This window comes from Plectropomus leopardus, chromosome 7 (assembly GCF_008729295.1).
Source record: "Plectropomus leopardus isolate mb chromosome 7, YSFRI_Pleo_2.0, whole genome shotgun sequence".
Lineage (NCBI taxonomy): Eukaryota > Metazoa > Chordata > Actinopteri > Perciformes > Serranidae > Plectropomus > Plectropomus leopardus.
This window is the reverse complement of record NC_056469.1, coordinates 8,023,792-8,042,598: the sequence shown is the minus strand read 5'-3', so window position 1 is coordinate 8,042,598 and position 18,807 is coordinate 8,023,792. Positions and strand designations below refer to the sequence as shown.

The window sequence follows — 18,807 nt, the reverse complement described above, 5'->3', positions numbered from 1 at the left end:
CCTGCCGTTTATTACTCCGTCTGACTGCTGAGTTCTGCCTCAGGTCCCGACTTTGCAATAAAACAGTGTCACAAAAAAGTGTTCCTCTGAATCACCAGATATACAGAGGAATCCTGTGGGAACTTTTGAATAGTTTTACAGCAGTTTGGAGTAGTTTCGAAAGTTTCACGACAGTTTTTCTGAGAATCATCCGCTCACACAGGAAGATTATTCTGCCTCTGTGATGCAACTATTTGTGGACTATCCAATTTGGCTGGAGCGCTGCGTGAGGTTCCCGATAAATCTTTGTTCGTCATTTAGTGATAGAGTCACAGCTGAATTTAGAAACTGAATATCCACTGTCCCACCCTTCCCTGTAACTGTGCCTGTCAAGCGTTCTTCTCTTGCAAGACACTTTCTTGTTTGCAGTGATAATAACAATGTCAGATTTAGGCCTACCACTCACTGACAATGATTTGACAAATACATTTTTGAAACAGTGAAATTCTGATTTCAGACTGAGGTAAAAAAAAAAAAAAAGAAAAAAAAAAGAAAAGGACTTCTCATTTCTGACCAGCAGTTGTTGATTTTGATAGCTGAAATAACAGCTTGCTTTTGCTGGCAGATTTGACAGCTGTAGCTTGATAGCTAATTATGTTATTCTTAGCTCCATTAGTTGGTTGAAAACACTGTCTGGCAGACTTTGTAATGTTTCCTGCTCACTCATTTTAAAATGGTTATCCTGTCAAGAGGAGTCTTAAATATGTGCTTATTGTGCTGAAAGACATGGCATTGGAGACTTCTATGTGACTCTAAACAAATCTTTGGTCATCATGTAGTGACTGTTGTATGTAGAAATTGAATGTTCACTGTGAGGCCCATCGTCCTTCATTATTGCGCCTGTAAAGCTTTCCACCATAGGCACTTATTCCCACTGTACAAATATGAAGCCAAATATCCCGGATAGTCATTGCCATCTTGTGCCTGTGACACAGTAGCTGTCTCTGCTGTGTTGAGTTCACATCCATAACCCCTGGCGGCCAATCACAAGCAGCTGCATTTATCACAAGCACACTGATTAGCACATGCAGCTGTCAATCAAATCCCCTTTTTATAACATCAAATAACAAATTAAAACCAAGCTTATTAATAAAACAAACACCTGAACAAATATCAGTGTGATAAGAACTACATAAAGTGTACTTTGAGTTTTTATTTTGGCCATGCTTTCCCAGTGTTGCCACCTTGATGGCTTTCTTGCTAGATTTAGTAACTTTTTTCCACTATTTTATTTCTATGACCCAGATAGAAACACATTTTGTGATTTATTCAGACCACATTCTATTCAGAGAGAAATATATTATATTGTAACTCTTTCCTATGCATGTTACTGGCAGTCCACGACTTTTCCATTATCAGCGTGGGCTCTCTCCCCCTGTCTCTTCTGCAGTAGGTGTGGGACTGGCAGGAGGTGAGGAGACGTCACTTGCCATGGGAGTTAAGGTACGGAGAGTTTCCATGTTGACGCTCTCACTTTCTGGATTAGAAGCACAAGATATTGCTGAGCTAGGTGCACTCTCTCATGTCATTCAAATGTCTTGTTGAGGATGTTTCCATTCAATCTTAATCGGTGATGACATCACCGATATGCAAATGAGCATGTGACGTTTGTCGTTTTTTAACAACATTTGGAATTAGTGCTTGCTACTTCCTTTGGAAAAGGGTTAGGGTTATAACAATGTTAGACTTAACACCCACTTACAATGATTTGACAAATTATTGTTTGAAAGAGTGAATTCTCGATATTAGACAGAGGTGGACAAAGGCAGACTTCTCATTTCTAGCCAGCACTAGTTGATTACTTGTCTGTATTTTCAGTTACAAGAGAAACGGCTTTTGGATGATGACTAACTGATGTGTTTAAAATCTATTAGCCTATCTTTGGTAACACTGACTGGATTGTTTAGTGTAAACCTCCCCCAATTGAATAAAGAGCAGGATAGAGTTGGTAATGTTGTGGAGAAACCCAAAAACACACTTGCCGTGTGGCTAGCTGGTCAGTTGGATTTAAGCAATCTGTTTACTTCGGTTTTCACTGAGCTGTATTGTCCTGCATATGAAAATTCCAATAAGTAGTCAGATGCTTTCTGATAAACTTGTCATACATATCCATGTGTATCCAGGCTCTGCTGTTATGTATGGTACCCTACTTATTTCGCACAGAGTTAATGTGACGGTGGAAGTCACTCACAGTGCTTGCTGTCAACGGGAGAGATTATTGCAGACCTCAGATGTTAACCTGTATAGTGGAGTGCTTTTTGACTTCCTAGATTATTTGATTAGTCACTCGTGCAACCACGAGACACCCCTGGGAATATCTGCGCTCAAGCTTTCATCATCTGCGCTCCTTACTGTGCAGCTCTAGGAATTTGTTTTGGATTTCGTTTGATAGTTTTTAACATTTTTATTAGGAATTTATTCCAGTAACACCATCAGATCCTATACATGCTGCCTGCTTGGTTTAGATGTTCTGAGTCAAAGTTTATCAGATTTGTATTGAGCAGAACTGACCCAAATCAGGCTGAGATGTTACCTGAAGAGACAGCTCTGATTTGCCTTTTAATGGGCTGAGTTAAATAGAAGGGGAATAACCTTTTCTGCAAACTACCACAATTTACCCCTTCATGCTACAGTTAGACTACATTCCCACCACCCGTCCTTCCTGTGCTTCTTCAGTCAAGGCAGACTTTTAGCACCCACACAGATACTGATTTTCCCTGTCAGAGAAAGAAATAAAAAAACAAACAATTTTGGCTGCGTTATTTGGCTCAGCATCTGGGGCGGATATCTGTCTCTGTCTCCTGCCTTGGAGCATAACCTGCACATGCCAGAAATACAAGGCGCAAGTTTATTTAGACAGGGAGGAGACAAAGCCTTGGGAGGTGAACAGCTAACAAGGTATAAAGGGAGCTAGGAGGACAAAATGAATGTACACAAGAAAAGATGTTAGACAGGTGAGGCTCAGGAGGAAGATATATTGGCTGTTTTTGTTGTTTTCTGTCTGAAGCCATGGGTAGTTAGCGTACATTGGAGCTGTGGGCAAGAAGGTCAATTATAGTAATTAGAGGAAGACTGATTGGTGAACACAGCTGGCTAAAGCAGATCTGTTTACCAGGAGAAAAAGGTTTATCAAACGTCTGGGTGCTTTGTTGAATGATGAGCAAGAAGGCAGTGATAGCCACCATGACTGAAGAAACAAGGAAAGGGTGTTAACTACAGAAACACCTTCTTCTTAAGCACAAGAAGAAGTCACAACACTGCACACACTGTTAAACGTTTGTGAATCAGTGTCTTGACTGAAGCTTTACACAGAAAGCTTCTTTCTTTTTCCTGACTGCATGCCAACGCCCCATATTAGTTTTTGTTGTGGTTTGGCCTTTCATTCACATGACAACAGCATTTTGGGGGCCTGAAAACTCAAACTTTTGAAACCTGGTCTTATCTTTTGAGAACACAGCTCCTCTTGTCACCGTGTAAACTGGCAATGTGCAGATCTTTTGAGAGCGGTGACGTCACGGCCGCACTCTTCGCACATGCGCTTGGTGTTCTTCTATGGTGTGTCATTACAAAGTCACACCGCCAACTACTGGCCTGGCATAAATACTACAGCATTTTTGTTTGGTTTTGCAGATGAGTGTACACGAGTATCATTTTTACAATGTTATCATATAAAAGCATATCTTTTTAAAAACACAAAGGAAAGACTTTTCTGCTTTTAGTAGGGTTGTTCTCGTCTAAACGTGGCCTAAAAAATCCCAGGCACAGAGTTTGTAAGACAGTCCCAACATTAGAAGCCTCTCTCTTCTGCTGCTGTCAGAGGGGCTTTTTAAGCAGCTCCCTCCAGGTGCAGTGCAGCTCGTTAGGTGATGCAGCACACCTGAGCAGATCTAAAGAGGGGAAAGGGACAACAGCAAAGAACGCATAGTCGTAACAAAAGGGTTTAAGTTTGCCATTTATACCTCCAACAACATAGTGGCTTGGTTGCCACTGTGAATGTTTTCATATATATGTGTGTGTGTGTGTCTGTGTCTGTGTGTGTGTGTGTGTGTGTGTGAAACAATCTGCTACGAGATTTTCATACCTTATGGAAATGTATGGAGCAACTGCCTCAAAGGATAAGAAAAATAGTACATCAACAAGTCTACAAATGCATAGCCTGCATTCAAAAATATTTTAAATAAAGAAGTAAAACTTGCAAACTCACTGGTGTGAATTTGTAAGTGTGAAGCTCATAGTTTCCACCTTGGCATGTCTCCTTTATAGGTACATTTGAAAATGACTCAATACATAAAGAGTCCTTTTTGGGCAGGCTTGCTTGTGTTCTGCAGGCGCATGCATGCTAGGCAGTTTGACTTCAATTGTAGGCTACTAATGGACTTAGCTTTGGGTATCAGTCAAATTAATTGACATGTTAGCCCATTAAAATGAAAAGAAGAGTGTTTTCTTCATAACATTTAATCTACTTTAACTGTTACGAAAAATAACATTTTTATTTCAGACTGGACCGAAGACACTGTTCAAATCATTTCAAACTGAATAACCTTGGGATTTTCCACCCATGAGCTGCATCACAGCAAACAAACAACTCCACTAATAGCTGAGTGAAATGTCACTGAGAGCCAAAGTGTCTATATGAGGACAGCGCTGCTATCTGCGTCCACCAGCAGAAGCAGCAGCATTGTGTGGGACGCCAGCCTTTTCCTCAGATGTCACTTCCAGCCTCCACAGTATGGATCCCAATGGCTTCCTCTTTGTTTGGCTGCCACACCACATTGATGCTATGCTACGCTGGGATGGAGTGCATTCTGGGTATTTTTTTTCTCCCCCTGTTTGTTGCTTGAGGGTGAAAGGAGCTATAAATAAACCCTGTGCTTTCATGGTCCGTTCATGTGTAGCTCAACAAGGCATCACTCATGCAGCGTGGCTTGTGTTGCACGCTGCACTCTTCCAGAGATGAAACGCTTACTGAATACACCACTCCTCATGTTTATATGTCACCAATTCAACAATCTATATGGAATATAATAAATGATATAGAAAATGCCCAGCATAGAAGGTTTGTGAAAGGTATATGAATTCAATGTTGAGTCTTTCAGCTATGTTGAGGGTGTTATGACTCATATATCTGGCTTTGGCTGGATAACCACTATCAGTTTGCTGCTGTTGGAGTTTTTTCACCTGAATATGATTTCAAAAGAATTTTACTGCTTCCTTGATGCCACTGCAAATACAAGAGCCTGTTGCCCAGGAAACCACCTTGGCATGCTCCCTTCTGGTGCTTATTGGTAAGTTTGTAAAAATCCATCTATGAAAAATATGAGGAGGAGGTTGAATGTGTGTCGTGCAGGCTTGCTTTTAAGCCCGAGTGTGCCCTGTGGCGCATGCCTGCTCGGCAGTTTGCCTTCAGTTGTACTCGCACACAGTGGCTTTGATATCGCTTACAGTTATTGATATGTTAAAGGGTGCTGTTTGAAATGGGAGTCCTGTCAGTTGTGTGTTGGGTGTGGCAGACGCCGTGGGGCATCCTGACGTGGTATACAGTGACAGTTATCTGACACTGTGTGGGTCAATAGAGCACATGAGACAAAAAGTGTTAGAGGAGGAGATCTGGATCGATACAATCCCACTGGGGCACTTGCTAAAGGGACACCTTTACAGGATAAGGCTGGAATTATTCAATATGTTTCTTATTGTCAAATGATCCCAAAAATAAAATGAGAAAATCCTACAATACATCAATCAATACTTTCCACTTTCCATTTCCTGTCTTGGGTAATAAACTCCAAGCTCATTGCTTCCTACTGAAGATATCTTCAAAGTATCTTTAAAACAGCTCACTATGTTGGCGTTTTACAGTCATTTTTTTTTTTTTTTTAGCTCTGCAGACAGAGCTCTCCATGAGTTCTTTTTGTACTCAGTTTGTGACTAGCAAGGTGGATAATTGATCAGAGCTGATCAGATCGATGGATGACAGGAGCAGCTGCCATGAGTGAATGCGGACTCGTAGACTGAGCAGAATTAATGGTTAAGTTTCACTTTCGGTGCGCCTCTGCTGCTCCATCTGTACCCAGAGTACGTCGTGCACTCCGTGCAATGAATAACCAAACGGTATATATATTTCAGCAGTGATCCTAAAGAATGGTCCAGCTCCAAAAATTAAAATCTATTCACAAATAAATGAATGTGTGTGGAAACCCTGCCTCCACCTTTGGATGGCAATGTCAGCTCATATACTGTACATCACTTTGCTTAAATTAATGTTATATGTATAAAATGTAAAAGAGTAATGTATTAGTGGTTGCAGAAATGTAGAATACAAAGAAAACTTTTTCTTATGCTTGTAGTAGTAGTTTTTTTTAAATAGCAAATGTTAAATCAAATCAAGTAGGGGTAAATTGCTATTAGTTGTGAAGTAGTCTGTTGTTGGATTTGCTTATAATAAGATACAGTTACCACATTCATCAACAAATGTCACATGCAGTGACCTGTGTGCAATAGTATTGCTCATTTATGTGTTTTTAGCCATGCAAGTGGCATTACCTTTCATCTAATACGTTGGTCGCATCCAGCATATACCATGTGTTCCAATACCTATTCTCTACTACTACCATACGGTACAGTATAGTATGCCAAAGGAAGATACATCACATCTTGACCATTCAGTTTTAGATCTTGCCAGCTGATTGACAGCTGACTGAAGCTGAAATGATGGAAAGTCAAATGGTAATAACAGGAACATGAATCATTTAAGTAAACAGAGATAACCAACAAGAAAAAAAAAAAGATAGAATAATGCATATGTAGGCTTATTTAATGGATATAAAATGTTAGAATCCACAATGTATGCAAGTATTACTCAAAAGTTAGCAAGGTAACAAGGTAACAACAGCAGAGCTCTTCAGGTTCATCTGCAAACCTGAGTTTGTCCAGTTTGTTGAACGGCAATTTGATTTATCTCCATGGTAACTGTTTTATGAGAAAGAGGGTCAAAGTTCAGGGTGCAGTGTTATGAAAAAGCAGCACATCCCGTCTGTGTGCATACTGTATGCAATACTTTGCAAGGGCAGCCACAGTTCCTACTAAAAGTAAAAAGTATGCGTTCTGATCGCACCCATAGATGCAACTGTAGTCACAAAGATGGCATTTACACACTTTAGGCCTACACAGTCAAGGCGGGAGTCTAGCATTATTTTTTATCTTTTTATATCATCAGTAAATCCCATAAAAGAGCCCAAAGGATGAATCTGTCTCAGTAACAAGTACTGTGTGTGTAGCTGAAGTCTGATACTGCTCATGCTGTTCTTCTCCACTAGACCTAATCTGTGAAGAATTCAAAACGCATAAAAGAGCCATACTGTTGCATCGGGTAATATTCACCTTCATTACAATAAACATAAACAGTGTATTTTATTCCTCTCAGCTCAGCAACAAGAAAAACACCATAAACAAGGCACCATATCCCTGTGCATGCTCGGTTACATCTGCCGACATTGAGCTGCTCACCAGAGATACATATTGCAGAAGCAGAGTGCCACATGAATGCAGCTCTGTTACATGTTTTTTAATGGTTTTTAGACAACAATGGCATTGTGCTATGGCAACACAGGAAATGTTTCCAAGGATGAATTCACTGCTGCTTTTGAGACAGTGATTCTCCCCGGTGTCTGCTTGTAGCACGGCACAATCTCAGTTTGGAAAAATCGTACCAGACATTTCATGCATAACAGATGAGGCTGCATATTGTGCATAATATTTTGCTCATGTCAAACGGGATGCTGACTCATATGCAGTTGCATCGAGTGTGAACTCTTGTTTTTGTAGATGCACGCTTCATGTTTGCATGTATGCCTGTTTACATTCAGACAGGTGTCTTTGTCTCTTGTTGTTTCTTTCTCTCATTTTACAACAGCATGCACTCTGTAGAGGATGTGAACATGTCAGACTGATGGTCTTCCTCTCTTTGCTCGCTGCGCTGCACAATGACGGCTCAGGTGCTGTGCTTGTAAATTAGAGCAGGGGAGGATGTGTGTGCACATGTGTTTGTATGTTTACTGGGAGTGTGTGTATGTGTCTGTGTATAACAATACAGTAAATGTGTGGAGGGTCTTGTAATTCTCATGTCACGAATAACCTTGTTTAACTGCCCAAAATCTCCAGGCTGTAAATGAAGGACATGTTCTGTAAGCTGTCACTGAGGGACTCAAATGTCAAACTGGAGTCACAGTACAAAAGACTGGCTCATGTTTGGCTGCCAAAATATCTCTGAGCCCAGATAAATTTTGTAATATTACATACCTTGTAAACGGTGCTACAGGTACCAGTTTAACCCTTTGAAACCTGAGCAAATTGGCTTGAATTATTTCTTGGAAAGAAAACAATGAGCAGCTTGACAAGAAATCACCAAGAAATTAGAAAAAAAGTTATAATAAAAATACCCCAAATTAGCAAAAAAGAAAGAAAAAAACAAAAGTAAAAAAACAAAAAAGGAGTAATATAAAACAATAAATGATAATAATAATAATGATGAGATTATATATTTTTCCTGTAACCTAATTTTAAACATGTAATCATAATAATCATTAAATATTATTATAAATATACTTTTCTTGATATTACCCTATTTATTTGATAGTTTTCTAATAATTCTCTCTCTCCCTTTTTTTAAAAAAAATCTAATTTATCAAGCATTTTCTTGTCACCGTTGACTATTTTTTGCAGGACAGTTCCTGCCAAGTTGCTGATTGCCTCTTTTCCCATGATTTTGGAAGAAATTAAACCAATAAATCTGCTTATGTTTCAAAGGTTGAAATGCTTGTGAACGGTGTCTGAACGCAACACAAGAAAACTGATGTTGGCCCAGGTTTCAAAGGGTTAAACACCTACAAATCCCCCTTGTGAACTGTAATGTAAGACAAGTAGGAGCTCTTAATCCTATTGACTATGTTTCCATAAAAAAAAACAGTACAATACAAAAATGTAGGTTTCATAGCTGCATATAACAACAGCACTACACAGGCCTGTAACCAGTGGCACATACACTGTGTGTGTAGCAGCACTGTAGACTGTGCTCTATACATTAGTGCAGCTGAGCACCTGTGATTCTGTAGATTTAAGTGTAGATGTGACTCCTGCAGTAATCACCAGCCGACAGTAACGGCGCTTACAGCTGGAGTGACTCACTATGCAATTACTCTCAGTGGTTCAATAGCCCTACTTCTCCATGGCAGCGCTCACTGACTTTACATTCCCATCAGGCTTTTATTAAAGTTAGGTGTCATGTGGCTCTTTATGCACTTGCCCAGAAGATCTGTCTGGATTTTTTTTGCATCGGAGTTGTGATCACTCTGATCTCAGTATTCATTTTAATTTAATTTCATGCTCTGCAAATACTGCAGAATCCAACATTTAATAATATGATGAAAGAGGAAGCACTCAGGTGTCTGTACCCAGTTTAGCGAGATCAGCCTGATGGATGAGAACAACGACAACACAGTAAAGTGTAAACACTATAATCTTTTTCTGTTTCTCATGTGGATTAGTGGCTGGTTCATGTGTTTTCAGCAAACATCACTGGATCACAGGGCATTATAGCATTATTATTAGCTTTATAGCATTAAAGCTGGTCAAATAATAACGGTTTATGAGATTTTACCGGCAGCTTTGTTTGTTTGTGGTTGCTGGACAATAGTAGCAATAGTAGATTTTTATGGCCATTGAGGGCAATGCAACGAGATGTAAACACAAAAAGTGTTTGCAAACTAAAAAGTTTATAATACATTTTTGTTAGGAAACAGTTACACAGACACACAGCCATATTAGTACTGATTTAGAGTCGTGTTTGTGGTCTCCCAACAAAGGTCAGTTATTCAGTCTTTTAGCTCTGTTTGGGTTACATTATACTGTGGTGCAGATGTTGGGTTTTGGTCTCCGTAACTCATGACTAAATGCTGTTGTCCTAGGTCAAGATGATAGTAGCATGACAAGTTCGGAAGACATTGGATTTTGGTTACAGGCCAACTCAATACCAGCAAAATATCATCTGTCGTCAGTATTCTACATGAAATATACTTTGGCAAATTTGATCACCTGATGTTACAAGCCAGATCCAATCAATGTCTAACGATGCTGGTGGCCAGCTGAGGTTAGATGTGAAGTCTTGGTTGATTATTACAAGCAAATCCTTTCACATTATACAGTCACTGATCAATGTGTAAATATAAAAACACAGATGCGTGCAGCTTTAAATAGTAAATACCAAAAACTGGAGAATATGGAGGTTTAAGATTACACTCATTTAAATGTAAGCGTCTTTTCAGTATTTTGTATTGTTTATTTTGTATGTGTATTTGTTTTCTTTTTTCTTTTTCTTTTCATGTGTTTGACATTTCTGTACATTATGATGTGTTACTCTGGCAGTCTAATTCAGTGTGATTCAGTTTGCTGTACATTGCAACATACAAGATTTTGAATATCCAAACATGCAAGTATTTATTAGTCAGCGTGACTGTCTGTGTGTGCTAGCGCTTGAGGACCACATATCGAGCTGCCTCGCACTGTCTCTCTTTCTTACTCACACTCACATATATGAATAATTGAAAAGGAGGTTGGGGGGAGACAGTGAGTCAGGAGATCCTGCTGAACTGTTGTTCAGCATCTCAATCTGAACAGATACTCTCTGCCGCTTTCCCTCTCTCTCTACCTACTGGGTTAGGATTTCTTTCTCCCAATATTTTATCCAGCACATTTTCAAATCAACCAATGTCAGTTCACTGTAGCATTAGTTATTCATTGAATAGGGAGTTGATGAAAGGTTTTATTAATGCTTTATTAGTGCAGAACCATTCACCATCTGGCAACAAACCATTTTTAAAATTTGTCGCTATAATCTCTTGTGCATTCATTTTCTTATTAGGACATGCTCTATGGTATATTTAATTATATAGATCTTAAATGGTTGTACAGTCTGGCAGAAGCACTGGCCCTCACTGTGGGAAAGAGAGAGAGAGACAGGCAGAGAGTGAGACCGACAGACTGAGATAGAGACAGACAGAGATGAAATGCGAATGATGATGCAGGCTGCTGACTCATCACCGCTGAAGGGATTATCCCCCTCACTTTGTGTGTGTGCATGTATGTGTGTGTGTGCTTCTGTTACTGCTTTTGCTACTAAGGAGTACATGCACAGCAATCATTGCTGCATGATGAAAGCATGATAGAGGGAGCAGAAGCACGAGCATACTCGTAGCACGGCTGTCAAAGCAAAGTGACCTTGAATACATTTTTGCCTGATTATTCACGCAGTCCCTTTCCAACTACACGTACCATGGGCTATTTGACTTGATTTATTCATGGAAATAGACACCGGCATCATGAACCAGAAGAAAATCGCTATTGTTGTTTAGTCACAGAAAATGCCCAGTTTGTGCCCACAGTTGTGTTTTTCATTGGAATGTCAATGCAAAGCAGAGAGACTCAGACAGGTTTAAAGTGGTTGTTTCAAAGCTGGAATATGCCATTGTTCAGTATCTCATGTCCCCGTATGGAAGAGAGTCCCCTTTGGTGTGAGGAAGGTTGCTTATTAAATTCTAAAGCAACACACATTTAGCACAGCATTTAGAACTAATAATGATAGGAATGTAAACACATAAAAACATTTTAAAAAATGATTAAAGACATTGGATCAATTTTAAGAAACTAAATTGCCGCTGCAAAAACTGATACATATTACCTTTTATTCTGCATTAATCAAACCAATCTACTACAAATCCATTATATCCTTCTTTGCAAGTACCATATGTTTGTCTTTTTTTATTTTGTGTGTCTCTTTTTTGTGTGTCCTCTCTAAATTCTGATATTTTACAGGTCAGTGAATGCAGCGCAGGTGGAACTTGGTCATGACTTATTTTTTTTCCCTCGGCGACAGTTTGAGGAGTTTGAGTCCTGGGGTGGATAACTGATCTGTCAATCCAGTCAGAGATGATCAGATAGCTGGATGAGAGGAACACCTGCTGTAGACTTTTAGACCCAGTGTAATGCCAGTGTAATGTAGTGTAGTGCAGTCAATAACAATAATTGAATATTTGAATAATGAACTCCAAGCTCCAAAAATTAAAAATCAGTTGGCATAGGTTTTAATTGTGGCGGGCCACCACAAATATATGAATATGTGGGAAACACAAGAAAGTTGGGTGCCGATCATTTGGTGTCTTTTAGAATCTAAATCCAATTGTCAGTATAAATGCAGCATTGTATGTTTCTGCAAACATTTATACATTTCAAATGTAGCAGATTTGTTGAGGCTTTGTTTCTTTATGCTTCAATTTTCTATATTATGTTGTGGCAACTGTTGTGAATGGGTGGTTTGGTTTAAGAACAAAAATCACATGTTTAGGGTTAGGGAAACATCGTGTTTGGACGTCAGTTTGGTCGACAAAAAACATGTCTTGGACATGTCTTAAAATGATGTTAAAAAACACACTTGTCTTGGTCTCAGACTGTCGTCTGCTATATAGGTGCCATGCTTTTAACACTCCTCCTGCCAATGAGGAATGCTCAGTTCTATGTAATGTGAACTACGTCATGGGTGTGACATGTATAAATGTACTAGTCCTATATCTATGGTTTGCAGAAACATACAATTCCAACATTTTGTTGCACATTAAGTTGCACTGTAAGTGTGATTCAGATGCTTCAGGGTTTTGAAGGGTAAGACTGGTGTTCCATATTTGTCTTATTGTCAAAAAATCCCATGAAAAGACAAAACCAACAAAAAATTATTCTCCCTACATTTTCTTATTTCCCTGTCTGTGGCACTCTGCCAGAAGCCCATTTGTTGCTATTAAAAATGTAAATCTTTTTTAAAAAGTTCAGAAATATTTATATATAAATATATATATATATATATATATATATATATATATATATATATATATATATATATATATATATATTCATTTAAAAAGTTAAGTAAATTGCTTCAACAGCTTGGCACTGCAGTTTTTACCAAACATTCAAACTAGAGAAAATTATCCTTTTTTGAGACTCAGCAAACACTGTCTTTTGGACAAACAAACATTCAGTTTGTTTCACATCTTATTTTGAAGTAAAACTTTTACCTCCCAAACTTCAAATTGCTTATTACTCCACATCATTCTAGCTAGTGACAGATTGCTCAGTGTGTGAGGTGTAATGCCATTTAGTCTTATTAAGCCAGGAAGGAAAATCCGATAGACACCTCTCAGCTGTCTGCTGGCAGTAAATGTGCAGGATGCATATGACACTATTAATGAATCACAGGACTCAATAAAAGTTGCTCTGCGACTGCCCTGCTCTGCCAAATCAAGGCTTTTAAAATGATGGCGGTCATATTTGTTGTCCCGCTCTGTCCATCACAACGACTTACTATATCTCAATCCTCAGACTGTCTGTGAAGATATGCCCTGAGGTTTGCTACGGAGGACAGCTCACATATCTGCCAGTGAATATATGTTTTTCACAGGTTTTCCTGTTATCTGTCAGATGCTGATAAACACAAGGACAGACACAAAACTGCAGACTGATCCCATTTATTAGGTACAAACAATGCAGGCTAAGCTTATAGTAGGTTGTCTTTTTGGTCAACTTACCAGTGACATTACTGAGTTCTATGTGAGTATATGGATCATAGTGACTATAATGTAGAGCAGTGGTTCCCAAATGGTCCAACCACAAGGACAGATTTTTCTTCTGTCATTAGTTCAAGGTCTACATAAGAGAGAAATTACAACATACTCAATTTTATTTCATAAAATGCAAACCACACAGTTACACATATATATTATATATATAAATTGCAAGAATAACAGAAATAGCACTTCAAAATAAAAGCTGTGTGCCAGAAATTCACTGTTCTTCAAAATAAAGTGTATTTTTTACAAACTTGACAAGTTCATGAGTCACTTGCGGTTCATTCAGAATGGACCCGTGACCCACCAGTTGGGAACCACTGGTGTAGAGTGATTGTTCTCTTCAATGCACCATGCTTTAGCTTTAGCATAACACTTTTGTATAAACTTACAGTAGTTAGCTTGCATTTTCAAGTCTAAAGGTGGTTTTGTTAGATGGAAATTGGCCATTTTCATAATATTTTTTTAAATTGGTAATTGTAAAAATATGTATTGATTGATTGAGCTTTAAAATAAATCTTGGCACTTAAAATGTTCATACTGTTGTCCTGCCATTGTTAGTTTATCATTGTGCTTTCCCTAAATAGTGAACTATATAGCATAGTAGAGCGCTTAAAGATACACAATGAAGGATTCTACAGAAAAAAACAATTTCTACACTCATACACTTATAATAGCACAACTTGGACACAAGCACATTTTTGCCATTCACTTCAGCACTCATGTGTTTCTGATGAACAGGGCAGAGAGCCTGATTCACATTGCAGTCCCTTCCTCCCCTCTGCTCTCTGTCTCTGCTGTGGAATATTCCGCTCTCTATCTGTCTGTTCTTGTATTTGACCGGCTGTAGAAAGAAATAAAGCAGCAGCCAGTGTGACTCACACCAGGCAATGGTGGCATAATGTGAAGCACTAATCGAAATACATTTCATTAAGATGGAAAATGGCAGCCTCCAGATGCAATTCTGTTGATAAAAAGTAGCTCCACATGCCTGCACAAATAAGTCTGCTACTCAATAAATAGGCATTGGATATGAAAATAACACAAAATTTAGACAATTCAATTGCGTGGCCTAATACAGTAAAGTGGTAGTCAATAATGATAATAGGTGTTTTTTGCTAAGGTAATTTTTTTTTTACACAAGTGGTAATATCTTGAAATAAGATTGAACACCTCACTACTATAGTAAAAGTAAGTAAAAAAACAGTTGATTAACACTGAACACAAGTGAAAATATCTGATTTCATTTGAGGATGTTCTGCTTATTTGATGGAACAATGCTCAGAGAGATACATGCTGAATTAAGGTGGAAATTAGGATGTGAGAGAGTGTGGCTGTGAAATGCAGCAAAGCCCAGACCCACCACATTCACGCTGGTACACTCCTGTTTGTCATTTCTCACCCATCTGTTATCAGCACTTGAATATAAGGCTTTCAGCACACGTTGTACCTGTGTCTCTCCCCTGCAAACATCCACCATCTGACCTCCTGTTCTTCCTCTCCTCAATGTGTCTCAGACTTGATCCAGGCCACCCAGGAGACCAATGTGAACGTCCCACAGATGGCCGACACGCTGATGGAGAGGGCCGGCAATGCCAGCTGGGTGGTGGTTTTCAAAGCCCTGATCACCACACACCACCTCATGGTGCACGGCAACGAGGTGAGATTCTAACCTGCTGCTGCTGGTTTTAATGTCTGGTCAAATGAAGGAGGGGAAGTGAGTAAGTATTTATCTTCCCTTGAGCCACGTACTTTAGCCCAACTTATCCACTGACCAATGCAGTATGGTAATTGCCCCCTGTAGAGACAAAAGACAGGTTGTATTGGGAAGCTGTCCAATGTAAAGTTTTGCTCAACAAGGGCGTTGCTGCTTAGTCAACTTTCCATAGAAGACAAAAGTTAGACCCACATTACCTGTTAAAAAACACACTGAAGCATCAGCATAGATTCCCTTTCATGCATGTAAATGCAAGATGTAGCTTTGATCTGTGTTCATTCAGCCATGATACAAGCGTAAAAGGCAGAAATAACTCATCAGCCTGCTAGTATTTGATCTAAGTTCAAATGTGCAACAGTAAGAGCAAGTTATGTTGGGTAAGGATAAGACAATAGAGCAACTTGCGTGACTATAACCTAGGAGCATCCAGCCATTAAGGATGCAGATAACTTCGAGGACCAAAGCAAAGCTAAAAGGTGAATGAATACAGGACTTACATTTAGTAGGTGGACAGCAACACAACTCAAAATGTATACTTATGTTGCCCCATATCTGCTTGATGTCTAAATAGGCAACTGTTTATTCACACATAATAACTAAATAAGGTGACAATATGGCAGTTTTGTACAGCTTGCCATGCTGCCCACAAGTGGCAAATATAAATTAATGCAGCTTTAAAGCTACTGTAAGGGAGATTAAAGGCAAATGTTGGATGTTATGAGTAGTTGGCAGTAATCCACTCCGAGGTCTTCTCTGCACAATTCGCTTTACATTTTTACTATTGCTTCATGGTTGTAAATTTGGCCTCAACAGCAGTCGGGGAATTAGCAGAGGGACTTGCCTTCTGCTTCCTGGTCCTGACCCCCTGACCCAATTTATGTCCTGACAACGGAAGAAAAGGAAGAGCTCTGAATGGGCAACGAGGAATAACTCGAAGAGATAAACAGATGCTCCTTTATAGCCCAGCGAAGAACCCAAACTGCCACTGAGTTACAGATGACATGGGGGGGGGGTTCTCAGCTATTGAAGAGAGAAAGAGAGGAGGCAAGAGAAATTCGAATTTATTCGATGGGGACTGCGAAGACAAAGAGAAATACTGTGAGTTCAATCCATCAGCTAATTTAGTCATTCATTTATCATTCTTATTTACTTTTCTTTATTCCAAATCGTGGAGTGGGAGGGGTTGCCTTCCCAGCATGCATTGGGTGCAAAGCAGAAGAGATTTAGTGATATGAAGATAATAGCTTTAACCTCTGTGGTCAATACAGCTGGTGTCAGGGGAAAAGGATAGATTGTGATGTAATGGGCCGAAATGGTATACCATGGCCCTTCACACATTCACACACACACACACACACACACAGACACAGACATTTCACACTGTTTGTGCAATTATCTGTGTGATATGGACACGAAAGCTCAAAGGACACTTGTGTCTGAACCATGCAATTATGTCTGACAAGGTTATATATAGATATATATATTTAAGCAGGATAGGTTCTATTGAGATTGCAAATCTCATTTTCAAGTGAGTCCACTGGTAAAGATAGGCAGCAGCACAAGATACAAGCAAGTGATTATTAGAAGACACAAAACAGGAGAGCAGATAATAACATAATATTTGACATCCTATTGAACAAAGTGCAGTCCAAGCCCAGCAAAAATATCTATATAAGCCATGCATGGATTGCTGAATGTATCTGGGCACAGGGTCAGGGGCCCAAAGTGTTAGGGGCCCCTCCTGGCCTTCACCTGCAAAATGTCACTCAAATTAACACGTACTGAAAATTACCACAGAACCAAAAAAAAGGAATAAGGATGCACAACGACTCAAAAATCAATTAAAAACAAGAGGCAAAACACTACAAAGTCTGTGTCTTGCTCCTATGTAGGAAAGGTACTGGGGCCTTTTATATAACAGTGCCCCATCTCATGTTTCGTTCATGCTTTCAGCACCAGCACCCTAAAGACTCTGTCTCCAGGTTTTTCAAAATGGATTTAAAGCAGTCAGAGAAATCAAAAAACAGTTTTAAAATGGTTCACAATTTATTCCAGTCTAATGGTGCAGAAAACCTAAAAGACCTTTTCCCACTCTATGTGCAGACAAAAACATAAAAGTCCTGTGACCGCAGAAGTACTGTGCAGCACTCTTCTGTGAAATATAAATACAAAGATAGAAAAGGAGCATGCCAAGAATTGCCCTGTATATAAAAAAAGTATATCAGTGTGTTTGCCTGCGGGCTGCCAGAGCACACCATCCTACCTGGGAGTAAAGCTCACGGTGTTGAGTCAAGGCTTTGCAGTTTGTGATGAATCTAAGTAAAGCATGGTAAACTGTATCAATCAATGCCTGAGCCGAGGCATGCGTATAAAAGATCCCTGTTGTCCAACACAGGAAAAAATGAGGCAGCAACAAGTCTTTCAACTTCTAAAATAGAAATGTAATTTCGTCTAGTGCCTTGTGTCTCCTGAGACGTGTGTGTTTTTAGCCAGTGCTTTGCTGTCGTAGTGCCTCTGATGTTGATAGAGAGCATTGACTGGAGAGAGAATGAAAGTGAAAAGAAAATGGGAGGAGGGGAGGTAATGTGTAGCTCATCATTTCTTCAGGGAGAATTTCTCATTCTTAACCTCCCTTCATGATTGTATGCTCTGTTTTGCACAAATGCAGCCACTGAATAAACAGTGGCGTGTGTGTGTGTGTGTGTGTGTGTGTGTGTGTGTGTGTGTGTGTGTTGATATTCATATGTGTCTCTGTAGTGAGCTTATTCTTGCAGGGCTGCAGAGAGCTCCAATTTATCTTTATTATACTGTATCCCTTGGTCCCCTCCACGGGTCTAATTCATATTCGCGCCCTCCCACTCATGGAGGCTGCAGCATTGCTCCTTTAATGCTGCGTTTCTCTCTCATCACCAAAGAGAAAGACCAGTATAGAATCACACCTCTTATATTAATTCCACTTTCTGTTACAGGCACATTCACAGGTTTGTGGTAGAGTGCTGAAAGTGCTGAACAGCCCCTTTGAGATAGCTGTGAACATCAAACAAACCTTCCTTTCTTATATTTGAGATGGAGCCATCTGTTTGAAAATGATCATGACAATATATAAGCCACGACTGCTGACGTATAATGTGTTTATTTATAACTTTGAGGTACAATCTAGGGTTATTTCCCATTTAATTACAATATATATTTTCACTTTATTTAATTAAAAAAATTATCCATCCAAGTTAGAGATGCAGCGTTGTAGTGAGACGCCATAATTTATTGAATCTGTTACTTTTTAAGTTTTCATCAGAGATGTTAATTAACATAAGCTATTTGTATCTTTTTTTTTTTTTTACCGTATTTGTGCCTGACAAAGAACTAAACCCTCTGTGTGTGTGTGTG

The 18,807-nt window shown here is 39.3% G+C and overlaps 1 protein-coding gene across 1 annotated transcript in view; it reads left to right on the top strand.

Annotated features, from left to right (window-relative positions):
- snap91a (synaptosome associated protein 91a) overlaps window positions 1-18,807 on the top strand; it is a 74,879-nt gene that overhangs the window by 12,415 nt on the left and 43,657 nt on the right. The window contains exon 2 of the mRNA XM_042490761.1: window positions 15,221-15,363. Within this exon, the coding sequence (XP_042346695.1) occupies window positions 15,221-15,363 (143 nt within the window). The remainder of the gene's footprint in view (window positions 1-15,220; window positions 15,364-18,807) is intronic.